Here is a 14,168-nt window from a genome sequence, read left to right as displayed (position 1 = left end):
TTAAAAAACAAATCCTATAAATCATAATATGATCTTCAAGGCCGCCTCTTAACTTATATTAAATCTTACAATTTAATATTTATCTTCAGGTCTTAGTTTAAATTTTCCTATATTTCTTTTGGATTTATTTAGCTTTTTTGAGTGAAACCTAATTTTTGAAGTTTTGAAGAGTGAAATCTCGCATATTGCCTCTATATCTGAATTTTTAATTGATGAGATATGATATTATGGTTTTATTGTGAGTCATGCTTTGACTATTATGCATTTGTGTTGTGATTCATATATGTTTAAACATTAATTTCATACAGATTTAAGTTTTAGAAAAATTTCAAACAATTCGAACAATACAAACAAATTTGTCAAATTTAGAACAATTTGAAACATTCGAATAATTTGAACATTTCAAACACATTTCAAACAAATCAAATCGAACACGAACAATTTCAAATACGAACTTATTTCAAACACAGTTAATTTCAAACGAACCAAACATGACTGTTTATTCGTGTCGAACACGAATAATAACTCTGCGGACAATTTCAAACACGAACTTATTTCAAACATAGTTAATTTCAAACGAACCAAACATGACTGTTTATTCGTGTTTGGTTCGTTTACACCTCTACTTATCATGTTCTTTTCAATTACTGATTAAATATTATTTTTGGGGGAATTCAGATAAAATATTATCCATTTAGGATATATATTTTAAAAAATTTGTCAGAGGTCAAATAAACGGGCCGGAGGAAACTCTCGTCTCCACCCCTACCCCTCGGACACGCCTCGTATTCGCCCTCAGCAGGCTTCTCGCCCCGTCTCTCCGACAAATTTGCATCCTTGTGGGCACTTCAGTTGCCATTTTATTACCATTCCCCTCTTTCCTCACTGATTCTTCCTCGCCGAACGGCTCTTTTCTTTACACCCTGACGCCTTCTCTGTCAGAGTTTTTCCTCCAGAAACGCAAAGCGATTTCTTTTATTTCCTTTCTTCGTTCCGGAGGGGCGTTACCGGTGTATGGCGAAGGACGGGAGCTCTGGAAGCTGGGTTTCGCGGGCAAAATCCTCTCAGAAGCAGCAGAAGCATCGTAAACGCGAGGTTTATCACGAGGTCCTCAGCCGGCTTAAGGACTTAGGTTGCTCCGAGGCACTCTCTCCTTCCTTCGAGGAAGAACTCTGGGCGCATTTCAATCGTCTCCCCGTGCGGTAGTCGTTGAACTCATCTTCTTCGCTATGCTAATCTTGTTCCCATTTTCACTTTGTATTTTTTTAGTTTTGTTTTACTCTCCTGTTTCGTCTGTTTGCTCAAGTTGGCTCCTTTGAAAGGTGGGAGAAGGGTTTTTGCATGAAAACTTTTCAAGGAGGAGGTGGATGAGGAGAGTGAGACATCAAGGATTAAATTTTCTTATGTCTTGCTTGGTTTGTCCGTTTTATTTACCCTAGGGGCGATTATTAGTCGCTTTTGTTGGAGATAAAATGAAGTTTTTTACGGAAAAACCGCAGTTGAAGTAATTCTCCTGTCAAGGAAAAAATTAAAACTAGATCATGCGTCATGATTACAGAGGTCTGGTTTTGTGCTCCATTTGTTCTGGTAACGACGATTGGAATCATATCCCTAACCGGGCTTTAAGAGGTCTGAAGGGAAATCTTTGGTAGAAGAAACTGTGCGAGCTCCCACTTATCATGAATCTGGGCAAATGATAACCTACCACGTGCGTGTCTGAATATTCGCATCCGAAGGGCTGGGGCCTTCTGCTTAGAATATCGGCATTAGCGTTTTAGCCTTATTCCTTCAATACGTTTTCCATCAGCATTACTAATGAATCATGAGAATAGGTGCAAATGATAAGCTGCCACCTTTTTTTTTGTTGAAAATCTCAAACTCCGAGAAGCAGAGATCTGCAAAATTCCAAAAGTAAGAAGTTTTTGTTTGACCAACTCTCATAATTTGTTTTTTTTAACATTTTATAGTCAAAAAGTCAATTAATTTTGGTGTTTTAAGCTTAAGAACGAGGCATGGAATTAATACACACACCTCTTTGTCAAAGATAATATGAAGGATTAATATCGGAATTTTGAGGATACATAACTGACAAGATCTAAAGTTGAAAGTTAAATAACTCCAACAGATTTAGGATGCGTTTGGGGCAGCTTGTGCTTATCCAGATAAACATCTTATCTTGAAACGCAACCCGTGGGTGGCCTGCGGGGTTCTATCTGCGTCTTGCGTTTAGTGTAAAAACTCAACTGCATTTTTCGATAAGCTGCAGAAACGTGTTTTCCAAACGGTGAGACGAAATTTTCAAAACGTCGCCCGCACTTATAAGCTGCCCCAAACGGGCTCTTAAACCAGAAGGCTAATGAATCTTCTAGTGGTTTGGATTTTTGCCTTAGGAGAGAAATAAATAGAGCAAATAAAATAATGGTTTTGTTATTGTGCGGCTTAATTGCATAATGATTCTTCACCTGCCTATATGGAGGTTCTAGCTTGACATGTATGATAGAAATAGTTAACAAATTAATAAAATAAAATCTATTTTATTATCATATCATGTAAGGTGTGAGAAATTGTCATTTTATAAAGAGTTGGAGAATCATATGTTTTAGGCATAACTTTCAACATGTTGAACAATCACCATCTAGAATTCCATCATTCATAGATGTTCAAGTATATTCTTACTTGATTGGGTTGATGTAAGTGTCCACTTTTAAAATCATGATTAGCTTTGAATTCTATGTAAGAGTAAGACAAATGATGGTAGAAAGGCAAACTCAAATTTTTCTATATTATTGCTTTTAAGTGTGGAGAATTATCTTCAATATCATTAGAATTTTGATAGGCGGATCATGTAGGGAATTGATGATTTGTCTCTTTTGAGATCTAAGATGGATTAAAATGCCTCTCAATTGGGGGTATTTGTTCCTCCTATCAATCGAAGGGCAGAGCTTGAAACATCAAACTTTTTCCATGAAAATTATGTGACTATTAATGTTTTCATCTATAAAAGATAATTGAAATTAATCAGGAGCTATTTTTAGGGTCTTATGAGTTGTTGAGACAATCATCGAAGTTATTTCTCTGACAATCTATCTCTCTGACTGTATCAGAGGAGGTAGGATTAACTTAGGAGCAATTTTGTGGCCACAACAATCAAAATATATAAACAACACATAGACTAAAAGACAAAGTTTACATCATTTGAACAAGAATTACCTATATCCATGAGGCAAAGAGGAACTCTAAATTCATTATAAAAAAATGGAGGATTACAAATAAGGGAAATTTACATGTATATCACATTCCCCCTTTCAAGTTAATCAATAAGAAGGAGAGCCGTTGATCATAGCAAACGAACTCCCTTTTCTTTTATTTTCCTTCAATTACTATGAGAAGAAGTAACTAACGTTTCCTTTCCTTCTTCTTTTTTTCTGTAGGAGAAACCACCAAAATCTTTTATTTTCCAAGTATAGAAGATCACCACTTTGACCTTTTTTTTTTGTTTGCAGGAACTAACCATAACTTCCTTTTCTACCTTAATTTCTTGCCCTATCTTTTGAAATTGTTAAGATTTTGGTATCTATTATTTTTTCCTAATCAATCCCTTGGCTAATTCATGTAGGAAGAAAAGAAAATGTAATCTTTAATTTATGGGAAGAGGATAATTAAGATTTTAAGCGGAAAAGTTTTGAGAGTGCTCTTTGAGATTATATACGGACAAACTAATTCTTCCTTGCATCAAATCTTCCATCTTACTGCAAGAACCAATGGATTATAAAGTCAAAACATGAATCATCATACCTTTCTGATCAATAGCTGCGAAGACCATGTAACTTGAAGCATTACTTGTACTTTTTGAGTTTGGATAACCCTTGTTAGTTTCAAGTCCCATTTTGAACCTCTTTAGTGAAGTATGAGTTGTAGCTAGGAGTGTTAATTTTGGTTAATGGGACGGGCTTTGGTTCGACCCTAATTTGACTCGATTCAAATCTATATGCTTTGAACTCGACTCATTTATTAAACAAGTTCGAACGTCCTTTCAACCCTATTAATCTGAACCCGAATTGTGTAACCCATTTAACATAGGACATAAAAACTATTATGCTCAAATTCAGGTTATGTTCAAGTTAAGTTCAGGCTAGTAGATCAATTTCAAGTTGTGGGTCAATTTTGGGCTGACGCTTAAACTTGACCTAAAAATTAAATTCGGCTAGGATTCTAGATCCAAAAACATTTTGCAAGTTAGTCAGAGAAATCAAACTCATACTTTTTGAGTCATGTTAAGTTTGGGTCAAGTTTTGACAACCTTAAATGTTGCTGAGGCAAGCAATTTTATTGAACATATTTCTTACCAACACCCATTTTTAGTTTTATTAATCAAGGTCAAGTGACTATAACACTTGTCTATTTGGATATTACAAAATAGAATTACTCTTTATAATTATCTACTAGATGCATCATAAATTTTCATACGGAAATGTTCATAATTTAAATCATCAAAATGGAATATAGGGCTACTAATAAACTTTATATATTTACCCTTTTCTTTTCTAATACATCTAAAATTGTACACCCAAAATATGAAGCTGTAGGCCCAACCTATTATATTTCCTTTTCTAAAACAATCGTTGTCATAATATATAATGAGCTAAATGTTTGCTGGATAATAATTCTAATATAAAATTCAAAATTCAAGAATATAACTTTTTGTTATTGATTATCATTTTGTTGTTGCTCATCTTATTGGCCCATAATAACTATTGAAAAGGGTTTATTTTTTTCTAATATGACAGTTAGCAATATCCCCTTGATAAATTTTGCTCGTTGCAACATGAAATTAATCATGAGTCAAGAATCCATTTTGGCCATTGTTGATGCCCATTTTGGAAGAACTTTTGCTTCTTTAAGCGCAGGTTATAATTATCTGCTAATTTATCTCATATGAATTGATCTCTCATAGATTTCTTTATTTATAGAATCATTATCAAATTTATGTAGATATTTTTAGTATTTTATGCTTATACTATCATCAACTTGTATCTATAATTGAGGCATAAATGTGTAATAGCATATGAATTTTTAAACATGGATTATGTATCTTAAGATTTGCTCAGTATGAAAATATCATTTGATTATTTTTATCAGAACATGTTAATGCATTAAACTTTTTGATAAATTAAATATCATTTAAATGCTCAATATAAAGAAATTTATATGGGCATGCCAAGAGTCACAATTTAATATTATCATAGAATTGGAGTTGAATCCTTCTCAAAATACATCACCTTATTTTTTATTTCCTTGAATTTTAGTTATTTCATATACAATCTAACAAATTATTAAATTCTTCAATTTATACCAATTTATTATTTAACAAAATTATTTTAACTCAAATCACCTCTAAAATGATTTCTTCTAATTTACACCCTTAATTTCTTCAACTCAAAATAAAACTCGATTCCAAAAATTGGATTTTACATTTTTTTTTCCCCTTTCCTTCATGACAATTCCTAATGGCAATTTTCAGTAACAACTTTTACAGATATGGGATTGGGAATACAACGAATGAAATGAAGAAAGATAGCGCTGAAAGTTTGGGTATAAATTGTTGGGGAATTTCATTATGCCATTTTTACTTTGTTTTGAATTTTACAATTCCCCCCTCAATAGAATTTTTTCGTTGAAGTTCTTTTACTTTTCTTAATAATTATCCAAATAGATGAGAAACTTTGTTTTGTTTCATGCTCTCTTTTCCAGGCTTCTTTTCTAATTTATGCATTCAATTTACTTTTACATACGAAATTTGCCTGTTTTTTTACTTTCTAATATCAAAATTTAATACTATTTTGGGTTTTTTAGTATGCATAAAATTTGTGTGCATTTAATTTCATTATTAGCATTCTCTGATTCATATTGATAACTCATTTTCTCAGCAGTGATGATACATCATTGTCAATTCACAATCTCTTTATCTTCCTCCCAGTTTTGCGTATCATCCCAAGTTTTCACTTCTTAAATGTTTCAAACACATCCCTTTTTGTTTTATCTTATATATATCTAAACTTCTTTTTGAGAAATTCTCCATAAAAGTAATATATATCTATGCGCGCTTAGTTCTATGAACTAGTATGGGTAACTTCAATTTGTATGTTATTCCAAAAGTGTAATTGTCAGTAGAAATTTGAATAACTAATCATGTGATCACAAAGCAAGCCTTTATTGCTCATTTCTAATAAGGCGTTCTTTGATAAATGCATACTGCTCAGATTCTGTAACTTATTTAAATCATTTATTTATGAAACTAACATTGTATTTGTCACTGGTCTATTCTAAAGGAATTAATGATTATAAGCTTCCATGATTTCATCAAAATATTGAAAACCCTAAGAACTTGTTATAATCAACTTTAACATTGTACCCATTAGAGTCAAAACAAATCAAGGATATATATATATATATATATTTTAATTTTATGCTGATACATACCTTATTTCTCGCGAAGTTCTCATACTTTCATCATATATCTTGATCTGAATTGTATATATCTTACGAATTTTAGAAGTCTCTCTATTCAAAGTTAAGAATCCAATTTTCTCCAATGACAGACCTATAAGAAGTCTCTCTATTCAGAGATAAGAATCCAATTTTTAGTTGAAATAACACAATAATTTTTTTAATTGTCAAAATTATTCTTAGATTCATAAGGTGTGCTCCTTTGTTATGGATATGGCTTCAGAGTTTGACTTACATATCTGAATAACATAAATTGTTGTTCACTATTGTTTATGATATTTCACAGCACTTCTATGTTATTTGCATGTTAAGACACAATTAAATAAAACCGTATGCTCTATGTATGCCCTATAGAGCATCGCAAATAACACACAAGGTGTGTGCTAATTTTTTACTATTATTTTGTCTTTTGATTTATTTGAAGTACTTGTATGAATAAGAAAAACTTTGTTATAGGTTAGGTGCAACATGATGAGAGTGTTGTTGTTGCTAAGTTCAACAATAACAAAAACAACAAACCTTTATCTCACTAAGCGGTGTCGGCTACATGAATCATTTTTCTCCATTGCGTCATATTTCATTTAATTCTAATAAATTAAGATAATTTTTTGTACAATATGCCTAATCTACCTCTGCCTTTCTTAACATAAGTCGAATCTAAAACATCCATTGTCCTAATCAGATTATCAGATGGTTGACGTTTGATGTGACCAAACCATCTAAGAAGACTCTATCTAATTTTCTCCGCCACCGGAGCTACATCAACCCCATCACAGATATATTCATTTCGCATTCGTGTCTAAGTGTAAAGCCACTCATCCACTTAAGCATTCTCATCTCGACAACACTTAACTTAGTTTTATGCTTCTCTTTTAAAGGCCAACATTCAACACCATAGAGTATTGCAGGTCCCACCACCATCTTATAAAATTTTCCTTTCAGTCTAAGTGGTACTTTTCTATCACACAATAAACCCGAAGCTTTCCTCCACTTCAACCAACCAATTTGAATTCTACTAATAACATGCCCACATATATCACCATCATTTTGAACAGTAGACCCGAGATATCTAAAGCGTTCACATCTTTTAATAATTTGATCACTATAGTTACAACTCTGTCACTAAAGTTACTACTACTAAAATTACATTCCATGTATTCATTTTTAGTTCTACTCAAACAAAGGCCTTTAGACTTCACTGTAGACCTCAATTATTCAAGTTTTTCCTAGAGTTTTTTCTCTAGTCTTATTCATGAGAAGAATATCATCAGCAAAAAGTATGCACTAAGGTACATTATTCTATAAATGTCCAGTACGAGCATCTATAAATAAAGCGAAAGGATATGGGCTTAAAGTTGATTCCTTATGTAATCCAACTGAAATAGGAAAACATTTGGTCTATCCCCCTTCTGTTCGAACGCAAGTAACAACTCTAGTATGCATATCTTTGATGACTTGAATATAAGTCATATGAACACCTTACTTCTCCGGAACTCTCCAAAGGATATCTCTTGGAACTTTATCGTAAGTTTTTTTTCTAAATCAATAAAAATCATATGTAGATCCTCCTTACCATCAAACCTCTCAATAAATGTGTAGCTTTCATGGTAGACCTGCCCGACATAAATCCAAATTGATTACGGGAAATATTTGTAATACGTTTTACCTATATTCATTTACCCATTCCTTAATTTTAAAGTTTGACACATTAACTTAATTTCTTTATAATTTGCACACTCTTGTGCATCCTGTTTATTCTTAAAAATGGGAATCAAAATGCTCTTCCTCCACTCTTCAGACATCTTTTTAGTCTTTAAAATAATATTAAGGAGTTTAGTAAGCCAAGAAACTTCCAAATCTCTTATATATTTCTACACTTCACTTGAGATATCATCAGGTCCTACAGACTTTTCAACATTAGTTTTCTTTAAAGCCTTCTCAACTTCTTTTTTACTAATGTGACGGTAAAAATAAAATATTTTATTATTATAATGATATTAAATCACTAAGTTCGATCTTGTTTTTCATAAACTTCGTTAAAAAAATTATCAAAATAAATCACTCATCTGTGTTGAATATCTTCATTTTTAATACTTTTTACTTGAGTTAAATTTTTACTTTTCTTTTTTCTTCGTTTTGCTAATTTATACATTTATTTTTCACCCTCTTTAGTATCTAATTTATTATAAAAATCATTAAAAAAAGAACTTTTAGCGTCATAAATTGTTCTCTTAGACTCCCTACGAGTCATTTTATATTTTCCCAATTCTCTAATATTTTACATTTAAACCATTTTTTATATCATAACTTCTTATATTTTATCTTATTTTGCACATTATTATTCCATCGCCAACTATTTTTATATATAGAAACCTTTTCTTTTGATTCTCCAAGTACATTTTTTGCCATTCTTTTAACAGTATTTGTTACGTTATCCCACATAGAATTTGCTTCTTCATGAACATCCCAAATCTTGAAATATTGAAGTTTAGTTATAAAAATAATTTTATTTGTGTCTTTTAGGTGCCTCCATCTAATTTTACTACATGATTCCTAGTATTCTTTATTTTTCAACTCTTATTCTTAAAATCTAGAATTAATAATCGATGTTAAGTACTTAAATCATCATTTGGAATGACTTTACAATCTTTACATTCTCGACGTCTCTTCTTCTCATAAGAAAATAATCAATTTGTGTTTTATTAGATCCATTCGCAATAATATGCTCGTCTCTTTTCTTGAGTAAAGTATTAACAGTAACAAAAGCAATCGCTAAAGAAAAATCACTTGATTGTACAATGTCATGAACTCCTTTGATATCATCATCAAATTTATATGACAGTGGTAATGAAATTTATATGATGCTAGTAAATTTTTGTCGGCCCTTTGTTCACGTATTTAATATGTTAAAGTAATATTATGTTCCATTTATGTGCCACGGATATTCTTTTTGTATTGGGATATTATTCTTTTCTATTGATAAATTTTTATTTAGTTATTTATGATTTTTAAATACTTTGAACTATTTTTAGAATAGCCCACACTGCATTATGCACTATGGCTCTTTAGGAGTTTTGCATTATGGTGGCCCTTTTTCTCAGGCTTTAATTTTGTCCTTTTTCATACTTGCCTTTTTCCATAATCTTACTTAACCCACACTGGTTTGTTTCTGTACGGCTTTCTACATGTACGGTTTAACTGCTTCCATACTCTTCTTAAGTGGTAAAAACCTAATTATCAAGTAGAGAATTTTTTTTAAATTTATTTAAGTGATGATAGCATGCTGATGAAGAGAATGACAATGAGCACAACATAATCAAGAATTTACCTTTCTCTTCAAATTTGACATAACTAATAACCAAATTCAGATTAAGCTTATTATAGGCATCTAAATACTTATAAAGTAATGTACCTTCCTTCATATAAAAAATAAAGGAAGATTTACATACATGCCACACAATTCCCATGTATTTACATTTCTAGCATCCAAATTTTAATAATTAGATATTTACCACTTATGAATGAAAACGTGTATGTCAATTTTAAAAAATCAATGATAGTGATATTTTGGATGTGATATGAAAGATTTGAGTGTTACCAAATCAAAGTTTAGGTGTTAGATATGTGAAGTCAGAAGCATTGTGTGGTATGTATGAACATGCTCCAAAAATAAAACATATGATGATGCTTCAAATAGAGATGACTTATGAGTGATTTGTCATATAGCAGGTTTAGAAGTTCTCCCGCATATATTCAAAATAACATTATGAAGAGCCTCATCTCCTAAACTAAGGATAATTGAATTGAGAGGTTTTTAATATAACTCTTTGTCTTCGTTTATGCCAATTAGTGATTCCTTCTCTTTCAAAACTTCAATCGATCTCTATTGTCACAAAGTCATCATCCTCTTCAATTTATGAAGGTTGAAATTATTACTTATTGTAAACTTTTCGAATTTATATTAATTAGTGTATGTTGATTGTTGGTTTCTTGAAATGAGAAAGAGGAGAAAAATTAAAATTTCTTGCTGTAGATTGAAGGGAAATCAAAACCACACTATTTTTGTGTAGCCTTACAAATATTTAAAGCATGGAGCTAATAACAAACCACCAAGAAAAAAGGCCTGAAAAACAGCCCAGAAAGAAATAAAAAACAAAATTCAAGAAAATAACAACTAATTTCTAAGATTAAGAAACAAACTTGACTCAATTAAACTTAAACTAAATCAGCAGTCCTAAGCATGTATTCCAACACTCCTTGCTTTAGGAGCCGCGAACACCAAGTTTCTACCTTAGAAACTCAAACTTGTTGATTGGAAGTGATTTTGTAAATAAATCCGCCAACTGATCTCCATCCCAAGAATGCTGACAGCATGAAGCATCAAGCTGATTTTGAGACTCTACTAAAGCTATTTTTTTGTTGAGCTTTCTCATTTTCTTCATGCTGAACCTTGATTTCCAACTCCAAGACCTGTAACTGTAAAGATTCAAGTTCATTTCTCATCAACCTCATGCTTTCAAAATCTTCATTGGATTCATCTTTTAAGTTGGTGGAAATCTCATTATTAGTTTCAGGTGTTGCAACTAATTTCTCCATCTCAAGGAAATCTTCCATTAAGTCGATCTCAGTTAATTGATGCCACTTGCACATGCCTTCTCATGCTTGAAGTGATCATATTGTGCAATTAGCCCTGATGACCATGAACCCAAGCTTTCTAGATCGTTATACACACCAGTTAAAATTTCTTTGTTCTCTGATTGGCTAACTGAAAAATTTTGTACAAAGACTGTGCCAGAGACAGGACTATGGCATCTTGCTTATGTTGTTCTGCATGCTACAACTTGTAACCTATGACACTAAGATTGAAGCTTTGCCACCTTTTTTATGCTTACCAAATGCTGCTCGCTGGCTAATTCAGCCGTCTGAGTGCTCAGTTCTCTCTCCAATGTGCACACACGCAGTTGTTCAGATTGAGCAAGGAGCTCAGTCATTAGAGTTTTGTTTTCTTTCTCTAGAGATTCAAGCCTCAAGCTGATAGAATTATCAGTGTTGGTAAAGGCCTTTGTTTTTGCAGTTTCAAGTTGTGCATGAAGCTCCTTGAGCTGTTTTTCAAGCTCCGACTTCTTAGATTGCCATTCAACTGTCTTTAAAAGGATGGCATCCTGAAGTTTCTGCTCTTGCGCCTCCCTTGATTGTCTCAGCTGCCTAACACATTCTTTGATAGCTTCCTCAAGGTGGTTGATTCTATCCTCGAGAAGAGACTTTTTCAAAAAAGAGGCTTCAAGTTGTTGTTTGAAAGCTACAAGTTCAGCTTCTGCGGTTTCCCAGCCTGAAATGGCTTCTTATGTAATTTTTGCATGCTGCTTTATCAGATCTTCTTTTGCAGCAACATTTAAAAGAGCAACAGAAAGCTTCTCATTTAAACACTTGACAGTTGCATGTCCTTCGTTACCCTCATTAATCAATGAAACTTCTAGTGAGTTGGCATGTTTTTCAGAATTTTCATTGGGAAAAGAGCCAAAAATCTCTTGCTCCTCCTTTATTGGATTGAGTGAAAAACTCCTCATTGCCATCTTAACTTCAAACATATTTTGGCCTGTAGCATCCTCTATCACACAAACCTTCTCCATGAACATCATTTTGAATTCCTTTTCTATTAATTGACCAGCATTGAACAAATTTTGATCAATATCTGGTACATAGAGAACATCGGTGATCAACTTGGTTCCTGAACAACTTGCAATGGCTACGACGCCCTTTCCTTTGACTGCAATATATTCACCATTCCCAATTCTGATCTTACGCTCTTCAATTTCTTGAATAACTCCTTGTCATGTGTCATATGATTAGTGCAATCACTATCAAGGAGCCAATTTTCACTTGTTTCATAACTCGTGAAATAAGTTGCAACGAAATGCTGGTCATCTTCTTCTTGATCTGCCACTTGTGCTTCATCTCCTTGCTGCTGATCTTTATTATTGCAAATGACAGCTTCATGTCCCATTTGATTGCACTTGCTGCACTTTGCATCTGGTCTTCTCCAGCATTTGAAAGGAGGATGACCTTTCTTGGCACAATGTTGACATGGAGGGTAATTTTTTTTTAGTCATAATCTTTTATTTTCAGTTTTGCTTCTATTCTCAGGTGTATAGCTTTGTCCACTTGTAGCTTGAAACTTCTTGTTCTTGGGCCTCCTATTCTTTTCATCATCTTGATGCTTGACTGGTAGAGCTCATTCGACGACTCCTTGCCTCATTACACGCCTTTGCTCTTGTGCTTGTAAAGCACTTAAGAGTTCTATCAAAACAATCTTTTGACATATTCTTCGTGTTTTCTAAGGTGGTGATGGGGTAGCCTCAAATCTTTCAGGCACTGTGACAAGAATTTCTCAATAATCCTTGAATCTTCCAGAGAAGAACCCAATAATTTGACACGATTTGCTATGATAAGTAGTCTATCAGAGTACTCCTTTATGGTTTCTGTCTCCTTCATCTTTTGCAGTTCAAAGTCACGAACCAAGTTTAGCACCTGCATCCCTCGAAATCTTTCATCTCCTTCATACTCTGTTTTGAGATAATCTCAAATCCCCTTTGCCGTTTTCAACGACATAATACTAGTGAAGATCGTGGAGGAAAATGCAGCAAACAGGCAGGCTTTTGCCTTGGACTTCTTTGTCTTCCTCTCATTTTGTGCTTTAATTTGTGCTATGGTGGGATTGTCAGGGAGAAAAGGAATATCATAGTCTTTTTCCACTGCTTCCCAGAGATTCAAAGCTTCCAGGTATGTCTCCATGTGGACTGCTAAGATCCGGTAGTTATCTCCATCAAACACTGGTGGAGCAACTGAAGAAAAACTAGCTTCGATCTCCATAACTACTCAAATTCACGCACATGTCCCTTAAGAAGAGAGCTCTGATACCAAATTGTTCGTTTCTTGAAATGAAAAAGAGGAGAAAAACTAAAATTTCTTGCTTTAGATTGAAGGGAAATCAGAACCACACTATTTTTGTGTAGACTTACAAACATTTAAAGCTTGGTGCTAATAACAAAACACCAAGAGAAAAGACCTGAAAAACAGTCAAGAAAGAAATAAAAAATAAAATTCAAGAAAATAACAATTAATTCCCAAGATTAAGGAACAAACTTGACTCAATTAAACTTAAACTAAATCAGCAGTTCTAAGCATGTATTCCAACATGACCTCAATCTCAAGGATGTTTCATATATTAGGTGCAAATTGCTTTGGTATCAAATATTGAAACAAAAGTTTTAAATTAACTCTCATGGTGGCACGAAAGTGTTAGAAATAACCCTAAAAGAAATTATACCATACCACCACTCAAAATATATAAGGATACATGAAGTTACATAGCAACAACATGAGTCCAAGTATATCTTGTTCGTTCAAGAATGACTCATTTTGGTGGAGGAAGGAGACAATCCATTTATTATCAAAAGTTGGAGTACAAATAAGAGGAATCACATATGAATCATAGATATCTCCTTTCAAACTAATTAATAGGTGGAAAGATATGGATTTCACCAGTGATTTCCCTCTTCTTTTGGTTTCTATCAACTGTTAAGAGAAGCAAAACTAGTGTATTCATTCCTCTTTCTTATATGAGCAGCTTGTTACCTCCCAAAAGAGCTCTTTTGGGAGGT

General features: G+C 32.9%; 1 protein-coding gene across 1 annotated transcript in view; it reads left to right on the top strand.

Moving 5' to 3' along the window:
* Positions 1 to 749: 749 nt before the first annotated feature.
* The window catches only part of LOC110031080 (serine/threonine-protein kinase STY8-like), a 67,490-nt gene continuing 54,071 nt past the window's right edge, over positions 750 to 14,168 (top strand). Inside the window, exon 1 of the mRNA XM_020734124.1 lies at positions 750 to 1,202. Coding sequence (XP_020589783.1) covers positions 1,015 to 1,202 — 188 coding nt within the window. The 5' untranslated portion in view covers positions 750 to 1,014. The remainder of the gene's footprint in view (positions 1,203 to 14,168) is intronic.

Source organism: Phalaenopsis equestris, unplaced genomic scaffold (genome assembly GCF_001263595.1).
Source record: "Phalaenopsis equestris unplaced genomic scaffold, ASM126359v1 Scaffold000002, whole genome shotgun sequence".
Taxonomy (NCBI): domain Eukaryota; kingdom Viridiplantae; phylum Streptophyta; class Magnoliopsida; order Asparagales; family Orchidaceae; genus Phalaenopsis; species Phalaenopsis equestris.
The sequence above is the reverse complement of the archived record's forward strand: the minus strand, read 5'-3'. Positions and strand labels throughout refer to the sequence as shown.